Source organism: Chiloscyllium punctatum, chromosome 38, assembly GCF_047496795.1.
Source record: "Chiloscyllium punctatum isolate Juve2018m chromosome 38, sChiPun1.3, whole genome shotgun sequence".
Lineage (NCBI taxonomy): Eukaryota > Metazoa > Chordata > Chondrichthyes > Orectolobiformes > Hemiscylliidae > Chiloscyllium > Chiloscyllium punctatum.
Window position 1 is genome coordinate 31,505,193 of NC_092776.1, and position 22,083 is coordinate 31,527,275.

Here is a 22,083-nt window from a genome sequence, read left to right on the forward strand (position 1 = left end):
ATGAGGCAGCAGTGCTAGCCACTGTGCCACCCCAAGGTGGTAAGGAGATAAGATTATCTCTCAAACATAAAATACAAGAGAATGTTAACCAAATGTGTCCAACCTGTCTTCGTAATTTAACCCTTTAAATCCTAGTATGTTTGTTATTGTACTGCATTTGGTATTACTTTGTAATCCTGGTTCAAAACACAAAAGCAAATAGGTTCAGCCCTCTAATTTTAGTCTGAATTATTTGGCTCCCCACCTTTTTGGATGGACTGAAGTGGATGCAGTGTAATCTCTGCAAATTAACTCTTCATGAGCTGATTGTTAATGCAATGATTGATTAAACATTTGAACACTGTCAGTGGAGGTACATTTTGAATCATGAAAGCTAGGGATGAAATTGTGTGAGCATATAAAACTTGGAAGAAAGTCTCCAAGCAGGAAGACAATATCAAAGAAACTGATAAATAAAGAAAGAGGATGGAAAGATCATGAAGGAATAAAAAAAGGAGAACAATGAGCTGAAAGGGTGGACAGTTACAAGCAAAAACAAAATCGGGCAGCATCAATAAAAATCCCGAATTAGACATTCCATTATGCTGGGCACGAAAGCATAACCAGTCTCATTAAAAATCGGTCAGTAAAGAACGAACATTTGCACACAGATGGATATGGTATGCATCTAGATTGATAAAAATACAATGTGACTCCAGAATGAAGTCAAAATTGGCAAGATCGATCTATACTTCAGTCAGCAAATGAGAAGTTAGAAGTTATGCCAGCATGACAGAATTACTCAAAGAGTCTCCTCTAAATATATTGATTTACATTCAGCATCTCTTTTAGATGGGATGTGGAATTGGCAGTGTAATTTCTCTGGTCATGCCAGTGTCAGAAAATTAAGCTGCTTACCTTAGCCTATGGAAGGTTAATGGTTGCTCAAGCAGAGGTCAAGTGGTCATTTGAGAGAGAGGCTTTGATGTATAATTGAAAATGGCAGAAAGATAAACCATAAAACCCATGTCCAACCATGTTGCACATTTCTCATCTGCTGTCGGAGACCTTAATACAGTCCATCTGGCATGGAGCTGAAATAGTTCTGAAAAAATGATTTGCTCAATAACTCTGTCACTCAGCTGACATTATCTGCTTGAGTGAAGGTGAATTACATTTAAGTGAGAGAACAATATGAATTATTTTTTCAAAGTTTATTTAGCTGGCAATAGATTGAAAGACATTTAATATTTCATACCTTCTCCATTAGCCTACACATTTTCCTCTTTTTTTTTCTCTCTACTGCACGGTTACTGTGAAAAACTTCACGGAACACTGTGCACCTCATAATGAAAATGAAATATTTGATCATTTTGTTTCTCTTAACATGAATGCACAAACATACAGGAAGAAGCTATTTAACCTATTGTATCAGCTGGGGATGGCTCCATACTGGAGTTGAAAACAGAACTAAAGAATGAGTACAGCACAGAAAGAGGCCTTTCAACTCACCATGTCTGTGTGGCTCTCAACAAGACAATCTCAGCTAGTACAATTTCACCATCCTTTCCCCATAGCCTTTTAATATATTATCCAAATCCCTTTTGGTTGAATCAGACTCTACTGCGTTTTGAGGTAGTTGCATCCCAGTTCCTAAACATTTCCTGTGTGAAAATGATTTTTCTCATGTCACTGATTTGCCATTTACCTTAATTTATGTTCAATGGTTCATGACTGTTACACCAAGGGAACAGTGTCTCCATGTCTTCTCTATCTAAATCCCTCAAGGTTTTGAACACCTCTGTCAAATCCCATAGCAGTCTTCTGTTCTCTAAGGAGAACAACTCCAGCCTCTCCATTGTTTCCACATCACTGAATTCTCTAATCCATGGAATCGTTTTCGTGACTCTTTTCTACATCCTATCTAAACCTTGCACCTCCTCCCTAAATTGCAGTTGGAAGCACAACTCCTGTTGAGGCCAACTAGTGTTCAGTAAAGGTTTAGTATAACTTTCTTGCTCATGTACTCTGGGTTCTGTTTAAAAGCCGAGGGGCTTGTATGCCTCTTTAACACTTTTAACCTACTCTGCCACCTTCATCAAGATGAAAGCATGTTGCTGCATCCTATTTAGAATTGTACCCTTTACCTTGTATTGCTCCCCTTATTCTTCCTATCAAAATATATTGCTTTTTTCACCTTTCTGTATTGAAAGGATTTATTTTCTGCTGTCAGAAATCTGGTCTTCAGTGACATTTGCAAAATTGAAGTGTGTTAGCCCTCATGTTATGCTAATGATGTAATTATATCCATTGTTTTGTTCACTGTGGTGATGATGTCCTCTCTAATATGCTGGATGCTAAAGCCAAGCTTTCTGTATGTCCTCAAAAGACTACTTTGCAAAGGAGCCTTCTATATTATGGATTTTTGATTGTACTGACCTCCACATTTCTTGATGTTTCCATATTCTAGGCGATATTATAAGGAAACCGATGGAATGAAACTTGATGTTGGAGCTTACATGAAGGCATTGGAGGTACTTGAATGTTTATGCTTCCTTTTCTGTTCTGAAGGTGTTATGCTGTTGGCTAATGTTATATTATACCTCAAAAATATTCAACTTGTTTAGTGTTCTTCTCGTTCATGTGATGTGGGTTTCATTACTCATCCTGATTGCCCTTGAAAAGAGATGGACAATAAATGCTGGTGTTACGTTAAATATGCAACCAGATTACCAACTGGGAACAGAAAAATGTCATATTTTGAAGTTCTATGACTCTAAAATTGGAAGGCATTCTTACAGAATATGAAGAATGGCTAGTGCCCTGTAAATTACCAAAACACTTCAAATGAAAACTGTTCTTAATGCACTCATTATGTTTAAATTGTTAATATCCTTTGTGAAATAAGCCTTTTTTTTGAGCTTGTTATACTTCTTCCAAATTGTCTCTTCCCTCCCCATTTTGAAACTCTTGAGGCCTGCTTTGAAAGATGCAGTCAAATACTTCTGCCAAGACCCTCAGCTATAGGGCGCTTCACAGATTAACTCAATTGTACCTGGGCTGAAATTCAGAAATGTGCAAAACAGCCAGAAACAGGCACCCTTGGCTTTCTTCTTTCCTCTCTTACCCTCTCCCACACACGACTCCAATACCTCTGTCACCATCCTGATGGAGGTCAGCTCATTCAGTGAAAACTGAGAATGGAATTAATTCAACACTTTCCTTAGCAACGTAGCTCTGCTACTTCCAGATAAAGTCCTCAAAAAATAGACTTCATTAGAACACCATTGACTATTCAAAAGGGGGTATTGTATGTTGGGCAGTGTGTTTCTGTATGTGTGCAGACATCTTGATTGTAGTCAAAATCTATGCAACATAGAAAAAAAAATGGTTTGAGAAGACAAGGGTATGGGGTGGTGATAGTTCTTGGCAACGATTATATTTTTCGAGATATGAAAACACAAGGTACTTTTTTTTTAAGTGTTGATCCATGGTGGAAGCAGCAAAGGTGTACCCTTCCTTGGAAAACGCTACTAGGAATTGCAGGTGAAAACTTCAGTGAAAACTTTGGCAAATGTGTCTAATAATTAAGCTGTCAAAGTTAATTGGGCAGAACTTGAAGCTGGACAATCCATGGGGTCATTATAATATTCAAGGCTGAGATAGGTAGATTTTTAATCAGTAAGGGAATCACATGTTATAGGGAAAAGGCAGGAAAGTGGAGTTGAGGATTACCAGATCATCCGTAATCTCACTGAATGATGGAGCAGACTAAATGGGCTGAATGGCCTACTCTGCATCTGAATTGTAGAGTCTTATTATAGAAACAGTCACACCCAGGAAAGAATTTTCACTTCTCATCAGATAACAGTTCTGTTGTTTTGGTGGCCACCTTTCTTAAAAGGAACTCCAAACCGAAGAGGGACACACAATGCATGGTACCATTTTTAAATGGAACTCGGATGATGAAGGAAAGAATATTCAGTTAATTACCAGGAAATTATGGAAAGTATGAGAATTGAAGACATTAATATGGAAGACAAAGAGGCGATGAGAAAAGCAGGCCATTACAACAAACTCTAAAACATAATATAAACATATAGGGCACATTTCTCCCCTCTCTGGAGGTGGTGAGAAGGACCAACAATTGGACAGATTGTTCCAGGAGAGACGCTCATCCCTTCTCACCGCCTCAGCAATACACAGCTGGGCAAAAGATCAGTTGGAACTTCCCAGCAGTTCAGGCCCATAAGTGGGCAACTAACAGCTGCTGAAGCCACCTTTTTCCTTTTCCTCTGATACCCCTGACTAGTAAAATTCCTACCTTCTCGCTGTTGGATCCCCGAAGAACAATTCAACTCCCCCTCCCACTCCTCCAAGGACATGCAGGTCCTGGGCCGCCTCCATCGCCACACCCTAACCACCCGACGCCAGGAGGAAGAACACCTCATCTTCCACCTTGGGATCCTCCAACCCCACAGCATCAATGTGGACTTCACTCGTTTCCTCCCTCACCTTATCCCAGTTCCAACCTTCCAATCTGGCACTGCCTTCTTGACCTGTCCTGCCTGTCCATATTCCTTCCTGCCTATCTGCTCCATCCTCCTCTCCAACCTATCACCATTACTCCCACCTCCATCTACTCTAAGCTATCTTCCCTCAAGCGCCACCCCCCCCTCCCATTTATCTCTCTAGTCCATCGGCTCTCAAGCCTCATTCCTGATGAAGGCTGCTGCTGCTTGGATGCTGCCTGACCTGCTGTGCTTTTCCAGCACCACACTCTCGACATTGATATCTATTACAAACCCACAGACTTTCATGGTTACATTGACTATACATCCTCACACTCTGCTTCCATAAAGACTCTATTCCATTTTCAAGGTTTCTCTGCCTCCACATGTGTTTTGTTGATGCCAAATTCAGCAGGGGAGGGTCTCAGAATTTGCCACCCTTTTTCCTCATCGCTTTGATTGTCAGGGCCCCAAACCATGTCCGACCATCTCCCACACTTACACTCTTAACCTTTCCCTCCCCTGCCACACAAATGAGAGAGTCCTCCTAGTTCTCCCTTTCCATCCCATCAGCATCCACATCCAAAGAGTTATAAGCTGCCATTTCTGTCACTGCCAACAGGATGCCACCACCAGACACATGCTTCCCTCCCTTCCCTTGATGGCCTTGAGGTACAGCACATTATATTCCTCCACTGTACCTTACAGCCTTCAGGACTCAACATTGAATTTAACAATTTCAGAAGGTGAACACCCTCCTCCTTCACTACCCTTCCCCCACACCCAAAGGTCCTCTTCTGCACTGGTTTCTCCCAGCATAGCCGACACATTCAACTATTCATACACAGCATTCCTGCCTTACCTTGTCTTTATATGCTTTGCACCCTCAACCAGAGATGTCAGGCTCATATACTTCTATCTTGTTTTGCTGGTTAGAGCTGACACATAAGCAGGAAGCTTGTTATAGTTGTAGACAGGCCTCAGTCAAATTAAGAGGGATTGCTTTTGCTCAGGGGATCTCGGCACAGTAAGTCGAGGGCAGTATCTGATACCTGCTCGGAGCTGGATTGATTTATCAGCCACTCAGGACAATCAGATTCAGGATGTTAGCCAATCATTGGATAAGGAGCCAAATGTCAGGCAGTCCACCACCCATCCGGACTCTTTTTACCCGAACGTTAGCTGTTTGCCTCCTGATATTATGGGAGATGAAAGTGGGCAGCACAGCTGTTCTCTTGATGCAAATGGGAGGTATCCCAAGCAAGCGTGTAGGCAGCACACAGGGCGTGTAGGGGAGTGAGGAAAGATGTTACAGGCAATAGTGAGAGTGGTAGAGCATGGGAGGTGGGTGCAGAAGCAAAGATAGAGTCAGTGTGAGATATCAATGAAAAGATGGTGCCTGTTATGCTGGGTGAATGGAGAAGGACATTGATGATGCTGGTTATTCCTGCAGAAAGCCGAAACCGCTTTAATCTGCGTGGTAACCTCCGACGAGGCTGATATGGTCTGGTGTCATGGATTCCACTGCCAGTCCTGGGGAAAGAGGAAGTCCTATGTTTTTTTCCAGCCTATAAAGCAGGATGTACTGGTTCCCCTATGTAAACTAGGGCACCGATATCCCTTTAAAAATGTGTTGCTGGAAAAGCACAGCAGGTCAGGCAGCATCAGAGGAACAGGAGAATTGACGTTTTGGGCATAAGCCCTTCAGGAATGAGGAGGGTGTGCCAAGCCGGCTAAGATAAAAGGTAGGGTGGAGGGACTTGGGAGAGGGGTGCTGGGAATATGATAGGGGGAAGGAGGTTAAGGTGAGGGTGATAGGCTGGAGAGGGGGTGGGGGGGGAGAGGTCGGGAAGAAGATTGCAGGTCAAGAAGACGGTGCTGAGTCTGAGGGTTGAGACTGAGAAAAGGTGGGGTGAGGGGAAATGAGAAAGCTGGAGAAATCTGCATTCATCCCTTGTGGTTGGAGGGTTCCTAGGCGGAAGATGAGGCGCTCTTCCTCCAAGCGTCATGTTGCCATGGTCTGGCTGCACCCGATTTGGCCTCCTGTGCGTTGGGGAGACAGGCCGCCTACTTGCGGAACATTTCAGAGAACACCTCTGGGACACCCGCACCAACCAACCCAACCGCCCCGTGGCTGAACACTTTAACTCCCCCTCCCACTCTGCCAAGGACATGCAGGTCCTTGGCCTCCTCCATCGCCAGACCATGGCAACACGATGCCTGGAGGAAGAGCGCCTCATCTTCCACCTAGGAACCCTCCAACCACAAGGAATGAATGCAGATTTCTCCAGCTTTCTCATTTCCCCTCACCCCACCTTTTCTCAGTCCCAACCTTCAGACTCAGCACCACCTTCTTGACCTGCAATCTTCTTCCCGACCTCTCCGCCCCCACCCCCTCTCCAGCCTATCACCCTCACCTTAACCTCCTTCCACCTATCATATTCCCAGCACCCCTCCCCAAGTCCCTCCTCCCTACCTTTTATCTTAGCCTGCTTGGCACACCTTCCTCATTCCTGAGGAAGGGCTTATGCCCGAAACGTCAATTCTCCTGTTCGTTTGATGCTGCCTGACCTACTACGCTTTTCCAGCAACACAGTTTTAAGTTCTGATCTCCAGCATCTGTAGTCCTCACTTTCTCCACCAAAATCCCCTGTTGTGCCATGTTCAGGGCAATGTCAGGAACCTTGCAGGGTAGCTCCAGAAGGACAGTCCATGACCAGGTTCTAGGAACAGCATGTAGGAAGACATGGCTCGACCAGGATGACGTGAGGAATGCCATAAGGGCAGGAAAGGAAGTTAGTTTGATGTGTTTGGTCAGATACATTGAGAAATGTTGCCTGACCTCAAGATGAGAATCCTGCCAAAAAAAACCTGATGCAACTTGCATTTAACCTAAAAAATGTAAGATTCAGCCCAATGTTTTGAGTCCAAAATAAGTTCTTTTGAGTCACATGCCAGCCAAACTAATATATATTTAAGGAAAAATGCTTAAATCTGTTATTGATGATTTTATAACAAGCAGTTACAAAATGTTAAGGTAGTCAGCCAGAGTCCACATAATTTTGTGAAAGCAAAATTGTGTTTGACAAATATATTAGAATGCTTTGAAGAATTAAGAAGTAATGTGGATAAAGGGGAATGAGTAGATGGGAGTGTATTTGGATTCCCAATGTATTTGAGTTCCTACATTAAAAGCTACTATCGGTTAGCAAACAGGAAGCAGAAGGCTGTGATAACATTTCATTTTCTACTTGGTAAACTGCAACTCATGGAGTGTCAGAAGTCTCAACTTTTCACAACGTATGTGAATTAATTGGATGAAGGGGCCAAGGCTATCATTGCTCAATTTGCTGATGTCATAGAGTTATAGAGATGTGCAGCATGGAAACAGACCCTTCGGTCCAACCCGTCCATGCCAACCAGATATCCTAACCCAATCTAGTCCCACCTGCCAGCACCTGGCCCATATCCCTCCAAACCCTTCCTATTCATATATCCATCCAGATGCCTCTTAAATGTTGCAGTTGTACTAGCTTCCACCACTTCCTCTGGCAGCTCATTCCATACACATACCACCCTGTGCGTGAAAATGTTGCCCCTTAGGTCTCTTTTATATCTTTCCCCTCTCACCCTAAACCAATGCCCTCTAGTTCTGGACTCTTCCCCACCCCAGGGAAAAGACTTTGTCTATTTATCCAATCCATGCCCCTCATGATTTTATAAACCTCTGTAAAGTCACCCCTCAGTCTCTGAAGCTCCTGGGAAAACAGCCCCAGCCTATTTAACCCCTCCCTATAGCTCAAATCCTCCAACCCTGGCAACATCCTTGTAAATCTTTTCTGAACCCTTTCAAGTTTTACAGCATCTTTCTGATAGGAAGGAGACCAGAATTGTGTGCAATATTCCAACAGTGGCCTAACCAATGTAAGTTTTGTAGGAAAGCAAGTCCTGAAGAGGGCATAAGGAGTCTGCAAAGCTTTGGACAGATTTGGACTGGGCAAAAAATTGGCAGATGGAGAATAATGCAAACTTGTCCAATTTAGCAGGAAAAATAGAAAAGAAATACACAACCTAAATGGAGAGCAATTGAATATCTCTGAGGTACTAAGGCATCTGAATGTGTCTGTACAGTATATGAATCACAGAAAGTTGGTGTGTGGCACTGAAGGCAAATGGAATTTAGTCATCTATTGCAAGGTAAATGAATATGAAAGTAGGTAAAACTTAATACAGTTGTGGGGTCGTGTTCGAATAAAGATTGGAATCAGTGAGTTGTTAAAGTAGCCTCTTTTAGTCAGCAATAACAGCACAAGTTCGGGTGGCAATAGAATCCTGAAATACAGTTCTTACAATGAGCCCCTTTATACACAGTTCTTACATATATTAAAATTCCATTACTATAGTGTTACATTTTTTATCTCTAGTACACAAACGTTTGAAGAGCTTCTGTCCAGGAGGACAGGAGATTGGTTAAAACATGCAGTAGGTGCTGATTGCTACTTCTAATGGAATGTCTGTCCAGCCTGCTTGCATCCTAAGGAGATGTTAGTCCTTTTGTCTTTTAAGTTAGTAAATATTAGTAAAAACGCTAGGCATATATGCTCTAAATAAGTTAAAAAATGTACCCTTACTTAATAAAAGAATAAAGGATATTAAACTGATTACTGCAGCTAGCTTGTGAGATTTATTTACAATTTGCTGGTATGAGTTTCATTCATTCATGCAATTTCATGGAAGCACTGTTTTGTCAGTTAGTTTCTTAAAGGGATAATGGCCCAGTTAAAAGGTTCAAAATCACACAACACCAGGTTATAGTCCAACAGGTTTAATTGGAAGCACACTAGCTTTCAGAGTGCCGCTTCTTCATCATTTTGTGTGATTTTTAACTTTGTACACCCCAGTCCAACACCGGCATCTCCAAATCACAGTTAAAAGGTATTTAATAGGTACTTAACCTGTTCAGGTCAAGGAGATGGTTGGTAAGGGCTGATTAATATTATAATGTTTCGTGAAGACTTGATGGGGATGGTATTGTTCTGTATGCTACACTTATTCAGAGGTAAACACTGCTTGTGTTTACCTCTGACAGGTGTGGAAATGCAGTACTGTAATGGATTTGAAAGGGATATTTTTAAGTTTGGATAGTAAAATATATTACAGATTTGCGGTTTTGTGAATGAATAAATGAAAGTGTTTTATCGTAAATAATGGGTTAGTAAAGGGTTGTGAATGAATGAATGGGAACCAATATTAATGAATATAAAGCGAGCTGATGAGTGAGTTAATAAAGATAACCTATAACGCAATATCTCACACAGTATACAGGACACCCAGGGCCTGTATCCACCTGAGTTCAGATGAATGAACAATAGACTCATATAAAATTCTGAGTGGATGTGATAGAGTCTGAGAGGATGGTTTCCCTTATGGAAAAGACTAGAACCAGGCGACACAAGTTAACAGTAAGATGTCCTCTTTTTAAATCTGAGAATGGGAGAATTTTTTTAGGTTGTAAGTTTGCTCGCTGAGCTGGTAGGTTTGTTCTCCGACATTTTGTCACCTATGCTAAGTAACAACATCAGTGAGCCTCCAATGAAACATTGGTCATCTGTCCTACTTGCTATTTATGTGTCTTGGTCTGTTGGGTGATATCACTTCCAGTTCAGTTTCTGAGAGGTTGGTAAATGGGCTCCATATTAATATGTTTGTTTATGGAGTTCCGGTTTGAACCACAACAAACTAAGACACATAAATAGCAAGCGGGACAGAACACCAGTGCTTCATTGGAGGCTCACTGATGATGTTACCTAGTATGGTGATGAAACACCTGAGAGCAAATCTATCACCTCAGCAAGCATACTTATCATCTGAGCTACAAATCTTCTCCAAAATTGCAACTTTTAAAAATCTGTCAGAGCATTGTTAATCTATGGATTTATCTACCTCTGAGATGAATGGAGGTAGAGTCATTAAACATTTTTAAGGATGGTGTTAGACAGATTCTTAATTAATAAATTAATTGAAGGTTCTTTCCATGCAGACAAGAAAGTTAGGTTGAGATGCTACAACCCACTGCGGTAGCGTACCATAAATTGAGCCCAGTATTGCCAAAGTCATACCAAATGTTAAAGTTGCTTTTAAACATGTACATTACCCCAATTTACCTAACTTTCAGACCAAAGTTGATTAAAATAATGGACCAGGTATTTGTATTAACAAGCTGGGTCAACTGCTTTTTTGACATTTATGTAAATTATTTGAATGTGAACATAGAAGTATGGGAGAAAGTTTGCAGATGACACCAAAATTAGAGGGGTAGTGGCCAATGAAGAAGGTTACCTCAGAGTACAACGGGATCTTGCTCAGCTGGGACAATTGTCCAAGAAGTGGCAGATGGGGTTTAATTTAGATAAATGTGAGTACAGCATTTTTGAAAAAACGAATCCGGGCAGGACTCGTACATTTAATGGTGAGGTTCTGGGGAGTGTTGCTGAACAAAAAAGCCTTGGAGAGCAGGTTCATAGTTCCTTGGAAATTGAGTCGTTTGTAGATAGAATAGTGAAGAAGGCATTTGGTATGCTTGCCTTTCTTGGTCAGTGCATTGAATATAGAAGTTGGGAGGGCATGTGGCAGATGTACAGGATATTGGTTAGGCCACTATTGGAATACTGCATGGAATTCTCGTCTCCCGGCTATACGAAGGATGTTGTGAAACTTGAAAGGGTTCAAAAAAGATTGACAAGGATGTGACCAGGGTTGAAGGGTTTAAGCTATAGGAGGAGGCTGAACAGGCTGGGGCTATTTTTCCTGTAACGTCGGAGGCTGAGGGGTGATCTTAGAGGTTTATAAAGTCATGAGGGGCATGGATAGGGATGGGGAGTCCAAACTAGAAGGCAAAGGTTTAAGGTGAGAGGGAAAAGATATAGTAGAGACCTAAGGGGCAACATTTTCATGCAGAGGGTGGTGCATGTATGGAATTAACTGCCCAGGAATGTGGTGGGGACTGGTACAATTAAAATATTTTAAAAGGCATCTGGATGGGCATATGAGTAAGCAGGGTTTAGAGGAATGGGCCAAATGCTGGCAACTGGGGCTAAATATAATTTAAGATATTTGGTCAGCATGGACGAATTGGACCAAAGGGTCTGTTTCCATGCTGTGTATTTCTGTGACTCTCTAACTCTAAGTAGACAAAGTTGAAGGTCCTAGATACTTACTAAAAGAATAAAACCACAGGGTTCCATTTCTTAGAATAAAGAAACTAAACTTTACAGTGCAAAGTTGGAAAGTAAAACAATCTGCAATATATTTATAACTTACACTCTAACATTTAAAGTTAACATGAAATAAATCTGAGTTAACAGGCAATTTATGGTTGAACATCTCACAGATTTTAAATAGATGATGCTGTTGAGACAGATTCCACAAAGCTATGACATCTATGACACTGAGAGTCTCAAAGTCTAATTAAAATGCTTTCTCTTTTGCAATGGATTTCAATTATTTCACTTTTGAAGATCCAACTTTGGAAACTCCTTCACAGACTCTCTGACTCAGACACCCTCAACAGCTGCTCTCATCTTTTTAGTTCAATCTCTTCTCCTAAAACCGAGTTCTTCAGTAGTTTTGAGACCATTCCCAAGCATCTAATTACTGACACAATTTAATCTTTTATCAAATAGTTGGCTTCATTGAGCTGTCATTGAATTTCTCCAAGCTAAAAATCTTTCTCAGTTGCATAAGCAAATACTGTTTGTGGGCTTCCTTCAATTGCACAGAATTGTTCTGCAACTACTCCCTTGGACCCCTTTAGAGCCTTAACTGTCTGACGTCACTTCTTTCGTATTAGTATTCCCTCTACTCCGAACTGCAACTAACATCTTCTTGCAAATACAAAGATAAATTGTAACCAGAGAACCTTTTAAAGCTATACCCATCTCCATAATGCTTAGCCAGCTCTGAGCTATGTTTGCCTGACCTTTCAGTTAAATATCCCTCATTTACAATATCTTCTTTGATCTGAAGATGTAAGTTAGTTTTACTATCTTTGAGTTCACAGAATATTTTTAATTGATGCAGTTTTAAGCCCAAATCAAACAATCCCTCTGAACTGTCATTACTGAAAGCAGTATAGACACGATGGCTCAAACCTTCTGAGGAGCGGTGATCAGTGTTGAATTGCTATTCTGTCCCTAATTTTGGACATTAGGACCCATCTTCACATTTCTCATCAGCACTTCCAAGTTCAGAAATGTGGAGCTATCTGAATTCAAAATGGTGCCTTATACTGCAGCAAAGATGAGGAAGTCAAACCATGCCCCTTTTTTTACTTACAACAGTAGATGACGTATTTTGTTAAATTGTTATAATTAGTTGTCTTCTACAATTATTAATTATCCCATGAATGGTATTTCCTCATGTAGTATGAAGACCCGTCTAACCACAGTTCCCACACCCCCATCAATAGTTTTAAAAGACATTTGAAGTTGAGGAACCGATAGGATCATGGAAAAAATCCGAATATGGGACCAAACAAGACTACACCTTTAAAGAACCATCTTGTATGATGAGCTGAACAGCCTTGTTCTGCACTGTAAATGTCAGTTATTCTATATGTTCATTAACATGACTGTATATGTGTGTGGGATATGTATATAACATGCACAACTAAGATTTAATAAAAATGAAAAATCAATCTCAGCAAGATCAACATATGCGTTCTTCCTTCCCCAATACATTATTTGAGGGTCATGTAGCTTAGATGATGATTGTGTGATTCATAATACAGAAAAGGACAGAGTTTGATCATGTTCCAGCTAAAGTGGACTTTCTGCTCTGTCCAGTTATAAAATCGTGACACAAACATGGTTCAAAAACTACCTGGGTAAAACATTGTCAAATTTACTACTCCAAATCATCCCAGCCAAGTCCGTAATAATGCCAACCCCAGAACCAGGCTCCCTCTGCTGAGCGGATATGAACTTGTACAATGAGCCCCAAGCATCACATTTTCATGAATTGTCTTGCCATGAACAACATCTGATACCTTTTTGTTTTAATTTATATTTGTGTTTTTTAACTTGTTAAAACTTGAGACAGTTAAAAGAAAAGGCACTCCTGCAAATGGATTGAATGTCAAGCTAAAAAGAGCAAAAACTAGAATGTCCCTTTTCTCATTAATGCACTTCTGAGAGTCATGAAACGTTACTTTACCTACCTTTGCTGTACATGATAACTGCATTTAGGTGCATCATCACTTGGATAAAATGATTCTTTGTGCATGACGTTTATTGATTAAGTTTTTTATTCAAAAATGCAAGTGACCCAATTGGTATTGAAATGTTCTGCTTACCCGCCCCCCCCCCCAAAAAAAACCTTTATTTCAAAAATCAGACTCAAAGTAGCTTTCAGCATACGTAATTGTAGATTTAGTCATCAAAGAAGCCGATATTGTCTGCAGCACATTTGACAAAGGAAGTGTTTAATTCAAAATTTTATTGCTTTGCTAAAAATCCAAATGCTTTGTTGTCTTTAACATCAAGTTGTATTCTGCCTTGAAGCCTCAGGTGCCTTTTTCTCTCAAGAATTACATATGCATCTGAAACAATTTGAAACAAATTTTGTTTCTGATTTGCAGCATCTGCAGTTCTTTCGGTTTTTATACATGAATTTGACTTTATTTTCATTCCCTCCTCCCAGTACGCCTGTGATATCGAAGCTGAAGTGGTAGGAAAACCAGCAAAAATGTTTTTCCTGTCCGCCGTATCTGACATGAGCTTAGAGCCAGATCAGGTAAGAGCTAGTCTTTCATGCCTGACACCTGTGCTGTTATCTGTTGAATAAAAATACCTTGTTTGAATTGTTTCTCGTCATTTGGTTCATTTGGATTTTCAAATGGCTACAAATTTCCCTTCCAGGAATTGTTAGTTAAAGTTTATTTTGAATGAATTGTCAACGTAACAGAATTATTCCAGAGTTTAGAGCAAATGACAAAATGACTAAATGTTTTGTGTTTATGAAAGATAATAAATATAGAGTAAGCAGACATTTCCTTCTGATAACTTGTGGCAGAGAAAAAAATTGTGTCATCCTTTTATATTAATTTTAGATACTTTTTTTAAAAACAGTATGAATTATGAATCCAAAAATCATAAATCTGTAGATTAACAGCAGCTTTGCTTTAACCGCACATAGCATTGGACTCTAGAGGATGGTATGCAATTGTGATTTGAATTTAAATTCTCGTGTGACCAGGCATCCTGAATTGAAGCTTAATTAACTGATTTATAACTTGAAATTCATAACTTCCATTTTATTTTCTGCATAAAAGTTGTTCTTTTCACCTTGCAAATATAGTGACTCTACAAATATTTAGTCTCATTTCCAGTTTACAAATAGAATCATATGGACAAGAACCTCAGCTAGAGGCTGATAGTGATTGAGAATGATAGTGCTGTTGAGTTAAAAATCGGATATTAATGTTTAATAAACTTCCATCCAGTACTCAGTGGCTAACTGTTTGGAGGAGTTTATTTCTTAGCAGTAATGAATTGGAATGTATTTTCTACTATGTGGCAGCCTTCTCTCTAGAAAGATGGTTTGTGCTGTAGTGGTCAACTCTGGGTCGGCAACCACATCAGGAGCTCACTCTGCATTTGCTACAAGGAAGACTGCAAAAGTGCATGATTTGCTGGCCTGTGTTTTTGTCTGAGCACTTCTCAGCCAGCTGAGCTTTTCATTCCTGTTTGCATCCTCCAGGGCCCTCCCAGACGTATGGCTTGCAATGGTCACAGCGCCGCTGACTGTCTGCCAGGGTCGGTGTCCTTTTAGCAGGGATATGGACACCTTGAAGGTCATGACCCAGTGTTCAGTTCATTGTACAGAAGGAGTTTGGGTATATGATTATCACCCAAGTGGTACATGTAGCTGAGTTGCCAGCACAGGCACATTGAATTAGTAATGAGTGTATGGTATCACCATACTTCAGAACTTCTGAGCTGGTGCCCTTCATAGAATCTCTACAGTGTGAAAACAGGCTCTTCGGCCCAACAAGTCCACACCAACCCTCTGAAGAGCAACCTACCCTACCCTATTATCCTATATTTACCCCTGACCAATGCATCTAACCCACCCTGAACGCTGTGGGAAATTTTTAGCATGGCCAGTTCACCTAAACTGCACATCTTTGGATTGGAGGAAACCCATGCAGGAACAGGGAGAATGTACAAACTCCACACAGACAGTCGCCTGAGGCTGGAACCAAACCCGCATCCCTGGCGCTATGAGGCAGCAGTGCTAACCACTGAGTCACCATGACCTTGTCCTGCTATGAGCTGCTGAGCATACATCTGAGACAGCAAAGGGGAAAATTATTCAGCCTTTTCTCCTGCCTAACATAGGGTGTCCGGTTCTCACAACCATAGGAACAGAGGTTCACAAGGCTGTGTCAGGTTGCTGTTCTTCCACACCCTGTAGCTCAGCTTCAGCATAACAGCTGAAGGTTTTGCAATGTGGGTGTTTCTTCAGCAGCAAGTGATATATTTTTGGTGCTTGTGGCGACTGGTATATGAAGCTATCACTATCCTCTAACATCACTTTGTCACGTTGATGCATGGCAACATCCTAGACCCTTGGCATTTGTCTTCCTGATGCTGATGGTCAAACCAGATTCTTTATGGATGTCAGAAAGTATGTCAATTTGGTACGGCAGCTGTTCCTCAGAATAGACAATCCACGTGCAAGCCTTGGTATAGAACAACTTCCTAATGATGAGTCATTGCACCTTTCTCAGATGCAAGACCAAGGAGAGAAATTGTGCATCTTGCCACTTTTCCTGTTTCCAGGTCTCTTATTCTCCCAACACATTTATCCCTCCTTGATACTTTAACATTCAATAATTGCCACCAAGTGCATTCATGATACACTATGTATCCTATAAAATGCAATAATGCAACTAATAGCACAAGGCCTTTCAGTCCAACAAACCTGCATCAGTTCTTTTGAACCCATATCCATCATAATATCAGGGAGGGAGTGCATTCCAAAGCCTAACCATTATTGGTGTAAAAGACTTTTCCTTCTGTAACCTCTGGGTCTATTGTCAACTAACTTAAGTTAAATCTGGATCATTTGATTGCAATTGTTTTTTATGTATTCCAGCTAACTATTCATAACTTTATACACCTGCATCAAATTCCTTCAGGTTTCTTGGCTGTAGGAAGAGCAACCCAAGGTTCTCTGTAATCTCTCATCCTTGAAGCCATTCTAGAAAATATGTACTGAACCTTTTTCAAAGCTTTCATATGCTCTGAATTAGGAGCTACAAATCACAGTTTGGTAGAACAGCATTGCTCAGGTTCAACTACACTTCAGTGCCTCTATTTATAAAACCCACTGAAAGCCCAGATTTCAGTATGATACATTTTACAACCACAGCTTTGTCAGACAATTACACATAACTTGGATGTTCATGTCATAAAATCAGCTCTGCTTCTTTGAACTTGACCTTATGCAATATCATCCATTAGGCCTGAACCCCACAAGTACCAAAATCAATAATTTCATGTAAAAATCAGCATATGTTGAGCTCAGTGATATATTCTATCACAACTCGTTTCATTTCCAAGTCTAAAAATAGCAAATCCTGCAGTAAAATTGCACCAACTAATTCACCTGCAGTAATGTTCTATTGCAGTCCATGCTCTAATTGAGAACATACACTTTGCATTGAGTGGTAAACATTTTCTCATCTTAAGAAATGCCACACTTGCAGATGCCCAGCATTGAGTGTCTAGTAGGAAAGCAAAATACTGAAGGTGCTCGAAATGTGAAATGTAAATAGAAAATGCTGGAAATACTCAGCAGGCCAGGGAGCATCTGTGGAGAGAGAAACAAACGCAGTCATTTAGGACTATGATTAGCATTATTTCAGGCAAAGAATCACTGACTTCAATTTCTCTTAGTGTAGATGCCAAATGCACTTGTCAGCAAAATTCACCCCTTTTGCCAGGCGTCCAGAAAGTAATCAGAGTTTTGTCAATCTCTCATTCCTCTTCAGCACAAAACACAGCAGAGACTGCCAGAGACCTAGCTTGACATTGGCACAACATAAAACATATATTTTTCTTAAAAATTTAAGCCTGAAGAAAACATAAGCAATTTACTGAGCCATAAGCTGATGAATTTTAAAAATGAGTAATGGGTAGATGCATCCTCTTTATCTGAGCTGCTTGTGGGCTTTGTGAATTGTAAAGTGACCGGCCATTGCTTGGAGCTGTATTGGGACTGCTGCTCTGAGAGGTGGTTAATTTAGGTGCCTTGTTCAGGACCCCTGTCAAATCAGCGACGATGGCCAGAGTTTCTGATTTGGAGATGCCGGTGTTGGAGTGGGGTGCACAAAGTTAAAAATCACACAACACCAGGTTATAGTCCAACAGGTTTAATTAGAAGCACACTAACTTTCGGAGCAAAGCTCCTTCACCAGGTGATGGTGGAGGGCTCGATTGTAACACAGAATTTATAGCAAAAATTTGCAGTGTAATGTAACTGAAATTATACATTGAAAAATTGATTGTCTGTTTAGCCTTTCATCTGTTAGAATACAGTGATAGTTTCACTTCTTTCATGTGTAAATCACAAAACCTTTTTTTTAAAGTTGCATTCTCTGGTTAGCTGTTAACAATGGTGATAGTTAGACAATATGTTGAAGGTAAAAACAATGACTGCAGATGCTGAAAACCAAATACTGGATTAGTGGTGCTGGAAGAGCACAGCAGTTCAGGCAGCATCCAACGAGCAGCGAAATCGACATTTCGGGCAAAAGCCCTTCATCAGGAATAAAGGCAGTGAGCCTGAAGCGTGGAGAGATAAGCTAGAGGAGGGTGGGGGTGGGGAGAAAGTAGCATAGCATACAATGGGTGAGTGGGGGAGGAAATGAAGGTGATAGGTCAAGGAGGAGAGGGTGGAGTGGATAGGTGGAAAAGAAGATAGGCAGGTCAGACAAGTCCGGACAAGTCAAGGAGACAGTTACTGAGCTGGAAGTTTGAAACTAGGATGAGGTGGGGGAAGGGGAAATGAGGAAGCTGTGGAAGTCCACATTGATGCCCTGGGGTTGAAGTGTTCCGAGGCGGAAGATGAGGCGTTCTTCCTCCAGGCGTCTGGTGGTGAGGGAGCGGCGGTGAAGGAGGCCCAGGACGTCCATGTCCTCGGCAGAGTGGGAGGGGGAGTTGAAATGTTGGGCCACGGGGCGGTTTGGTTGATTGGTGCGGGTGTCTCGGAGATGTTCCCTAAAGCGCTGTGCTAGGAGGCGCCCAGTCTCCCCAATGTAGAGGAGACCACATCGGGAGCAACGGATACAATAAATGATATTGGTGGATGTGCAGGTGAAACTTTGATGGATGTGGAAGGCTCCTTTAGGGCCTTTGACAGAGGTGAGGGAGGAGGTGTGGGCACAGGTTTTACAGTTCCTGCGGTGCTAGGGGAAAGTGCCAGAATGGGAGGGTGGGTCGTAGGGGGGTGTGGACCTGACCAGGTAGTCACGGAGGGAACGGTCTTTGCGGAAGGCGGAAAGGGGTGGGGAGGGAAATATATCCCTGGTGGTGAGGTCTTTTTGGAGGTGGCGGAAATGTCGGCAGATGATTTGGTTGATGCGAAGGTTTGTAGGGTGGAAGGTGAGCACCAGGGGCGTTCTGTCCTTGTTACGGTTGGAGGGGTGGGGTCTGAGGGCGGAGATGCGGGATGTGGACGAGATGCGTTGGAGGGCATCTTTAACCACGTGGGAAGGGAAATTGCGGTCACTAAAGAAGGAGGCCATCTGGTGTGTTCTGTGGTGGAACTGGTCCTCCTGGGAGCAGATACAGCGGAGGCGGAGAAATTGGGAATACGGGATGGCATTTTTGAAGGTGTTGGCCCCCTGTGTTCTCTGTCTATGACCTGATGTTTAGATTGATTCTAATCTAAAAAGTGAGATAACGGAGTTCTACATGAATGCATGCAGTTTTTGAGCAAAGTACAATGTAACTCTGCAAGTACAAATTCACCCCACAAAACATATGTGTGCATATGGGTCTTTGTCTGTCTGTGTGTGTGTGTGTGTCTGTCTGGGGTGGGGGTTGTGAGTGTGAGAAAGTGTGTGTGTGTGTGTAGTGAGTGCAGAGTGTCTTAAGTCTGTGAGGGGGTGCATGTGGGAGGGTGTGTGTGGGTGTCTGTGTGCGCGTCTGTGTGTACCTGTGTCCGTGTGTCCGTGTGTGTGTGTGTCCGTGTCCGTGTCCGTGTGTGTGTGTGTGTGTGTGTGTGTGTGTGTGTAGTGCAATGGTGATCACCAGTAATGTGACATGAACCCAAGGTCCCGGTTGAGGCCCTCCCTATGGGTACCGAACTTAGCTATCAGCCTCTGCTCGGCCACTTTTATCTGCTGCCTACCCCGAAGTCCACCTTGGAGGATGGTCACCCAAAGGTCCGAGGCTGAATGTCCTGGACCACTCAGAGTTTCTGAGTAAGCCTAAGCTCATGGTATCTATTGCTTGTGTAGAAGGGCAGTGCTGCGAGTAAGACAAAAACTGCAGGTTGAGCCCAGGCCTGTGGACGGTAAGTGAATTCATTCACCATACCCAGCACATGAGGTAGCCACTTAAGAGAGAGGCTAGTGCCTAAGCCCAGCTCTCCTAAAGATATGGGCCCTAGGGATTGTCTGCAGTCCCCTCTCCCGGGCTCTGCTCCTGTGGGTAAGGCTGTACAGCTTCCTGTTAATTCTGGTATTTAAGTATACACTCTCTGTAGTTGATCTGAAGACATTTAACAGCAGCAAACAGAAGAATACACTAAACAGTGTCACTGTCAGATGCAGCACAGTTTGAGCCCACGATGAACCAATAGCTTCTGATGTTGCTCAAGGTCATTGCTGTCCTTAATTGTTATATTGTGATGGAACAAGAAGATCACATTGAGCTCTTCAATGGGAAGCCAGTCTTCTCCAACAGCTTAAATAGACCATTTTTGCTCACATGGCCAAACGAATTGGTGAGATTGGTGAAGACTGTGTCTAATGTCTCCTTTCCCCTACATTTCTCTTGGACTGAGAAGATTGTGGCCAATTGTCAATCCTTTCTAAAACTGCTCAGGCTTTGGGGAAACGTTTCAGCTGAGTTCTGAAATCTGATAAGAGCACCACAGACAAATACCTTCCCCACACTGCTCAGCAGGGAGATGCGATGACAGTTGTTACAATTACAGCGGTTACCTTTAGATTAGATTAGATTAGATTAGATTACTTACAGTGTGGAAACAGGCCCTTCGGCCCAACAAGTCCACACCGCCCCGCCGAAGCGCAACCCACCCATACCCCTACATCTACCCCTTACCTAACACTATGGGCAATTTACCATGGTCAATTCACCTGACCTGCACATCTTTGGACTGTGGGAGGAAACCGGAGCACCCAGAGGAAACCCACGCAGACACGGGGAGAATGTGCAAACTCCACACAGTCACCTTTGTTCACATACAAGGGAAAAGTCTATACATCTCACATGTTCTCATACAGAGTCCCCTCCCTTCAACAGAGACAGGGAGGTTAGTGCACATGCTGCAGGAGTGTCGGATTCCTGTGTTTAAGTTCAGGCAATGTGGAGCTTTGCCCATATCTTTGCTAAGGTACCTTACGACGGGTTCAATATCCAGTTCTCCTGTGACCAATAGGTGTCACATTTCTATGAGCTTCCATTGTGACTATGTTCTCCCTAGAGTGCAACTCAGGATAGCGTTCAGCCCAACTCTCCAACTATTACAGTCTTTGATGATCGCCTTTCCTTTGATTTCAGTGGATCCATTTGCCTTCCTCTCACATCTGTATTCTGAGTCGCCAGATGTCTGGATATTTTGGCAAAGTTGTAAACAATAGTCATTGATCCACTGCCTACCATTCTGTTGGACTTTACTTTGAGTATGTTTACGTAAGCAAGAACAATCTGAAGTTTACAACTCTATCTCAGAGTCAGAGTGTGTCGAGGAATCAGAAGTTCAAATTTCCCAGTGAATTCCCTTGGATATAATGTGTCAGCATTTCTTCTGGAGTTTTGACATAAGTTAAATAACCAGTCCACGAATATCTGGAAACCATACTGCTTGAGCCACTGTTTCAGGGTTATGACCCTACCTTCAGAACGGGAACGATTAGATATGTTAAGAAAGTGAAAGGGCAAGGGGGTGGCAAAAGAAGCTCTGTGACAGGGTGGAAGGCAGGAGAGATTAAACAACAAAAAGAGGCATGGTATAAGGCCAAAGGTAGAGCAGTGGAAATGATAAAGATCTGTTCAGAGGCATTCTGGATGGCAGGATCCTGAATAATGAACCATTCAAGTGTGTAAAAAAGGAAACAAAGAGAGAAAAATGGAAATAAAACATCAAAAGCAAACTGATTTGATCTGAGGTTACACTATAAAATTGTTGAACTCTGTTGAGTCCATAAGGCTTTGGGTTTCCAATTGAAAGATGAGGTGTTGTTCCTTTAGCATGGATTGAATTTCATTTAAATATTGCAGGGGGCGGAAAACAGGAAGTAAAGGGAGAATTTAAATGACACATGACTAAAAGCTTG

General features: G+C 42.0%; 1 protein-coding gene across 2 annotated transcripts in view; it reads left to right on the forward strand.

The window, feature by feature from the left end:
- The window catches only part of lhpp (phospholysine phosphohistidine inorganic pyrophosphate phosphatase), a 165,860-nt gene that overhangs the window by 43,187 nt on the left and 100,590 nt on the right, over positions 1–22,083 (forward strand). For both annotated transcript variants that reach the window (XM_072557529.1, XM_072557528.1), the window contains exons 4-5: positions 2,450–2,513; positions 14,190–14,282. In XM_072557529.1, coding sequence (XP_072413630.1) covers positions 2,450–2,513; positions 14,190–14,282 — 157 coding nt within the window. The remainder of the gene's footprint in view (positions 1–2,449; positions 2,514–14,189; positions 14,283–22,083) is intronic.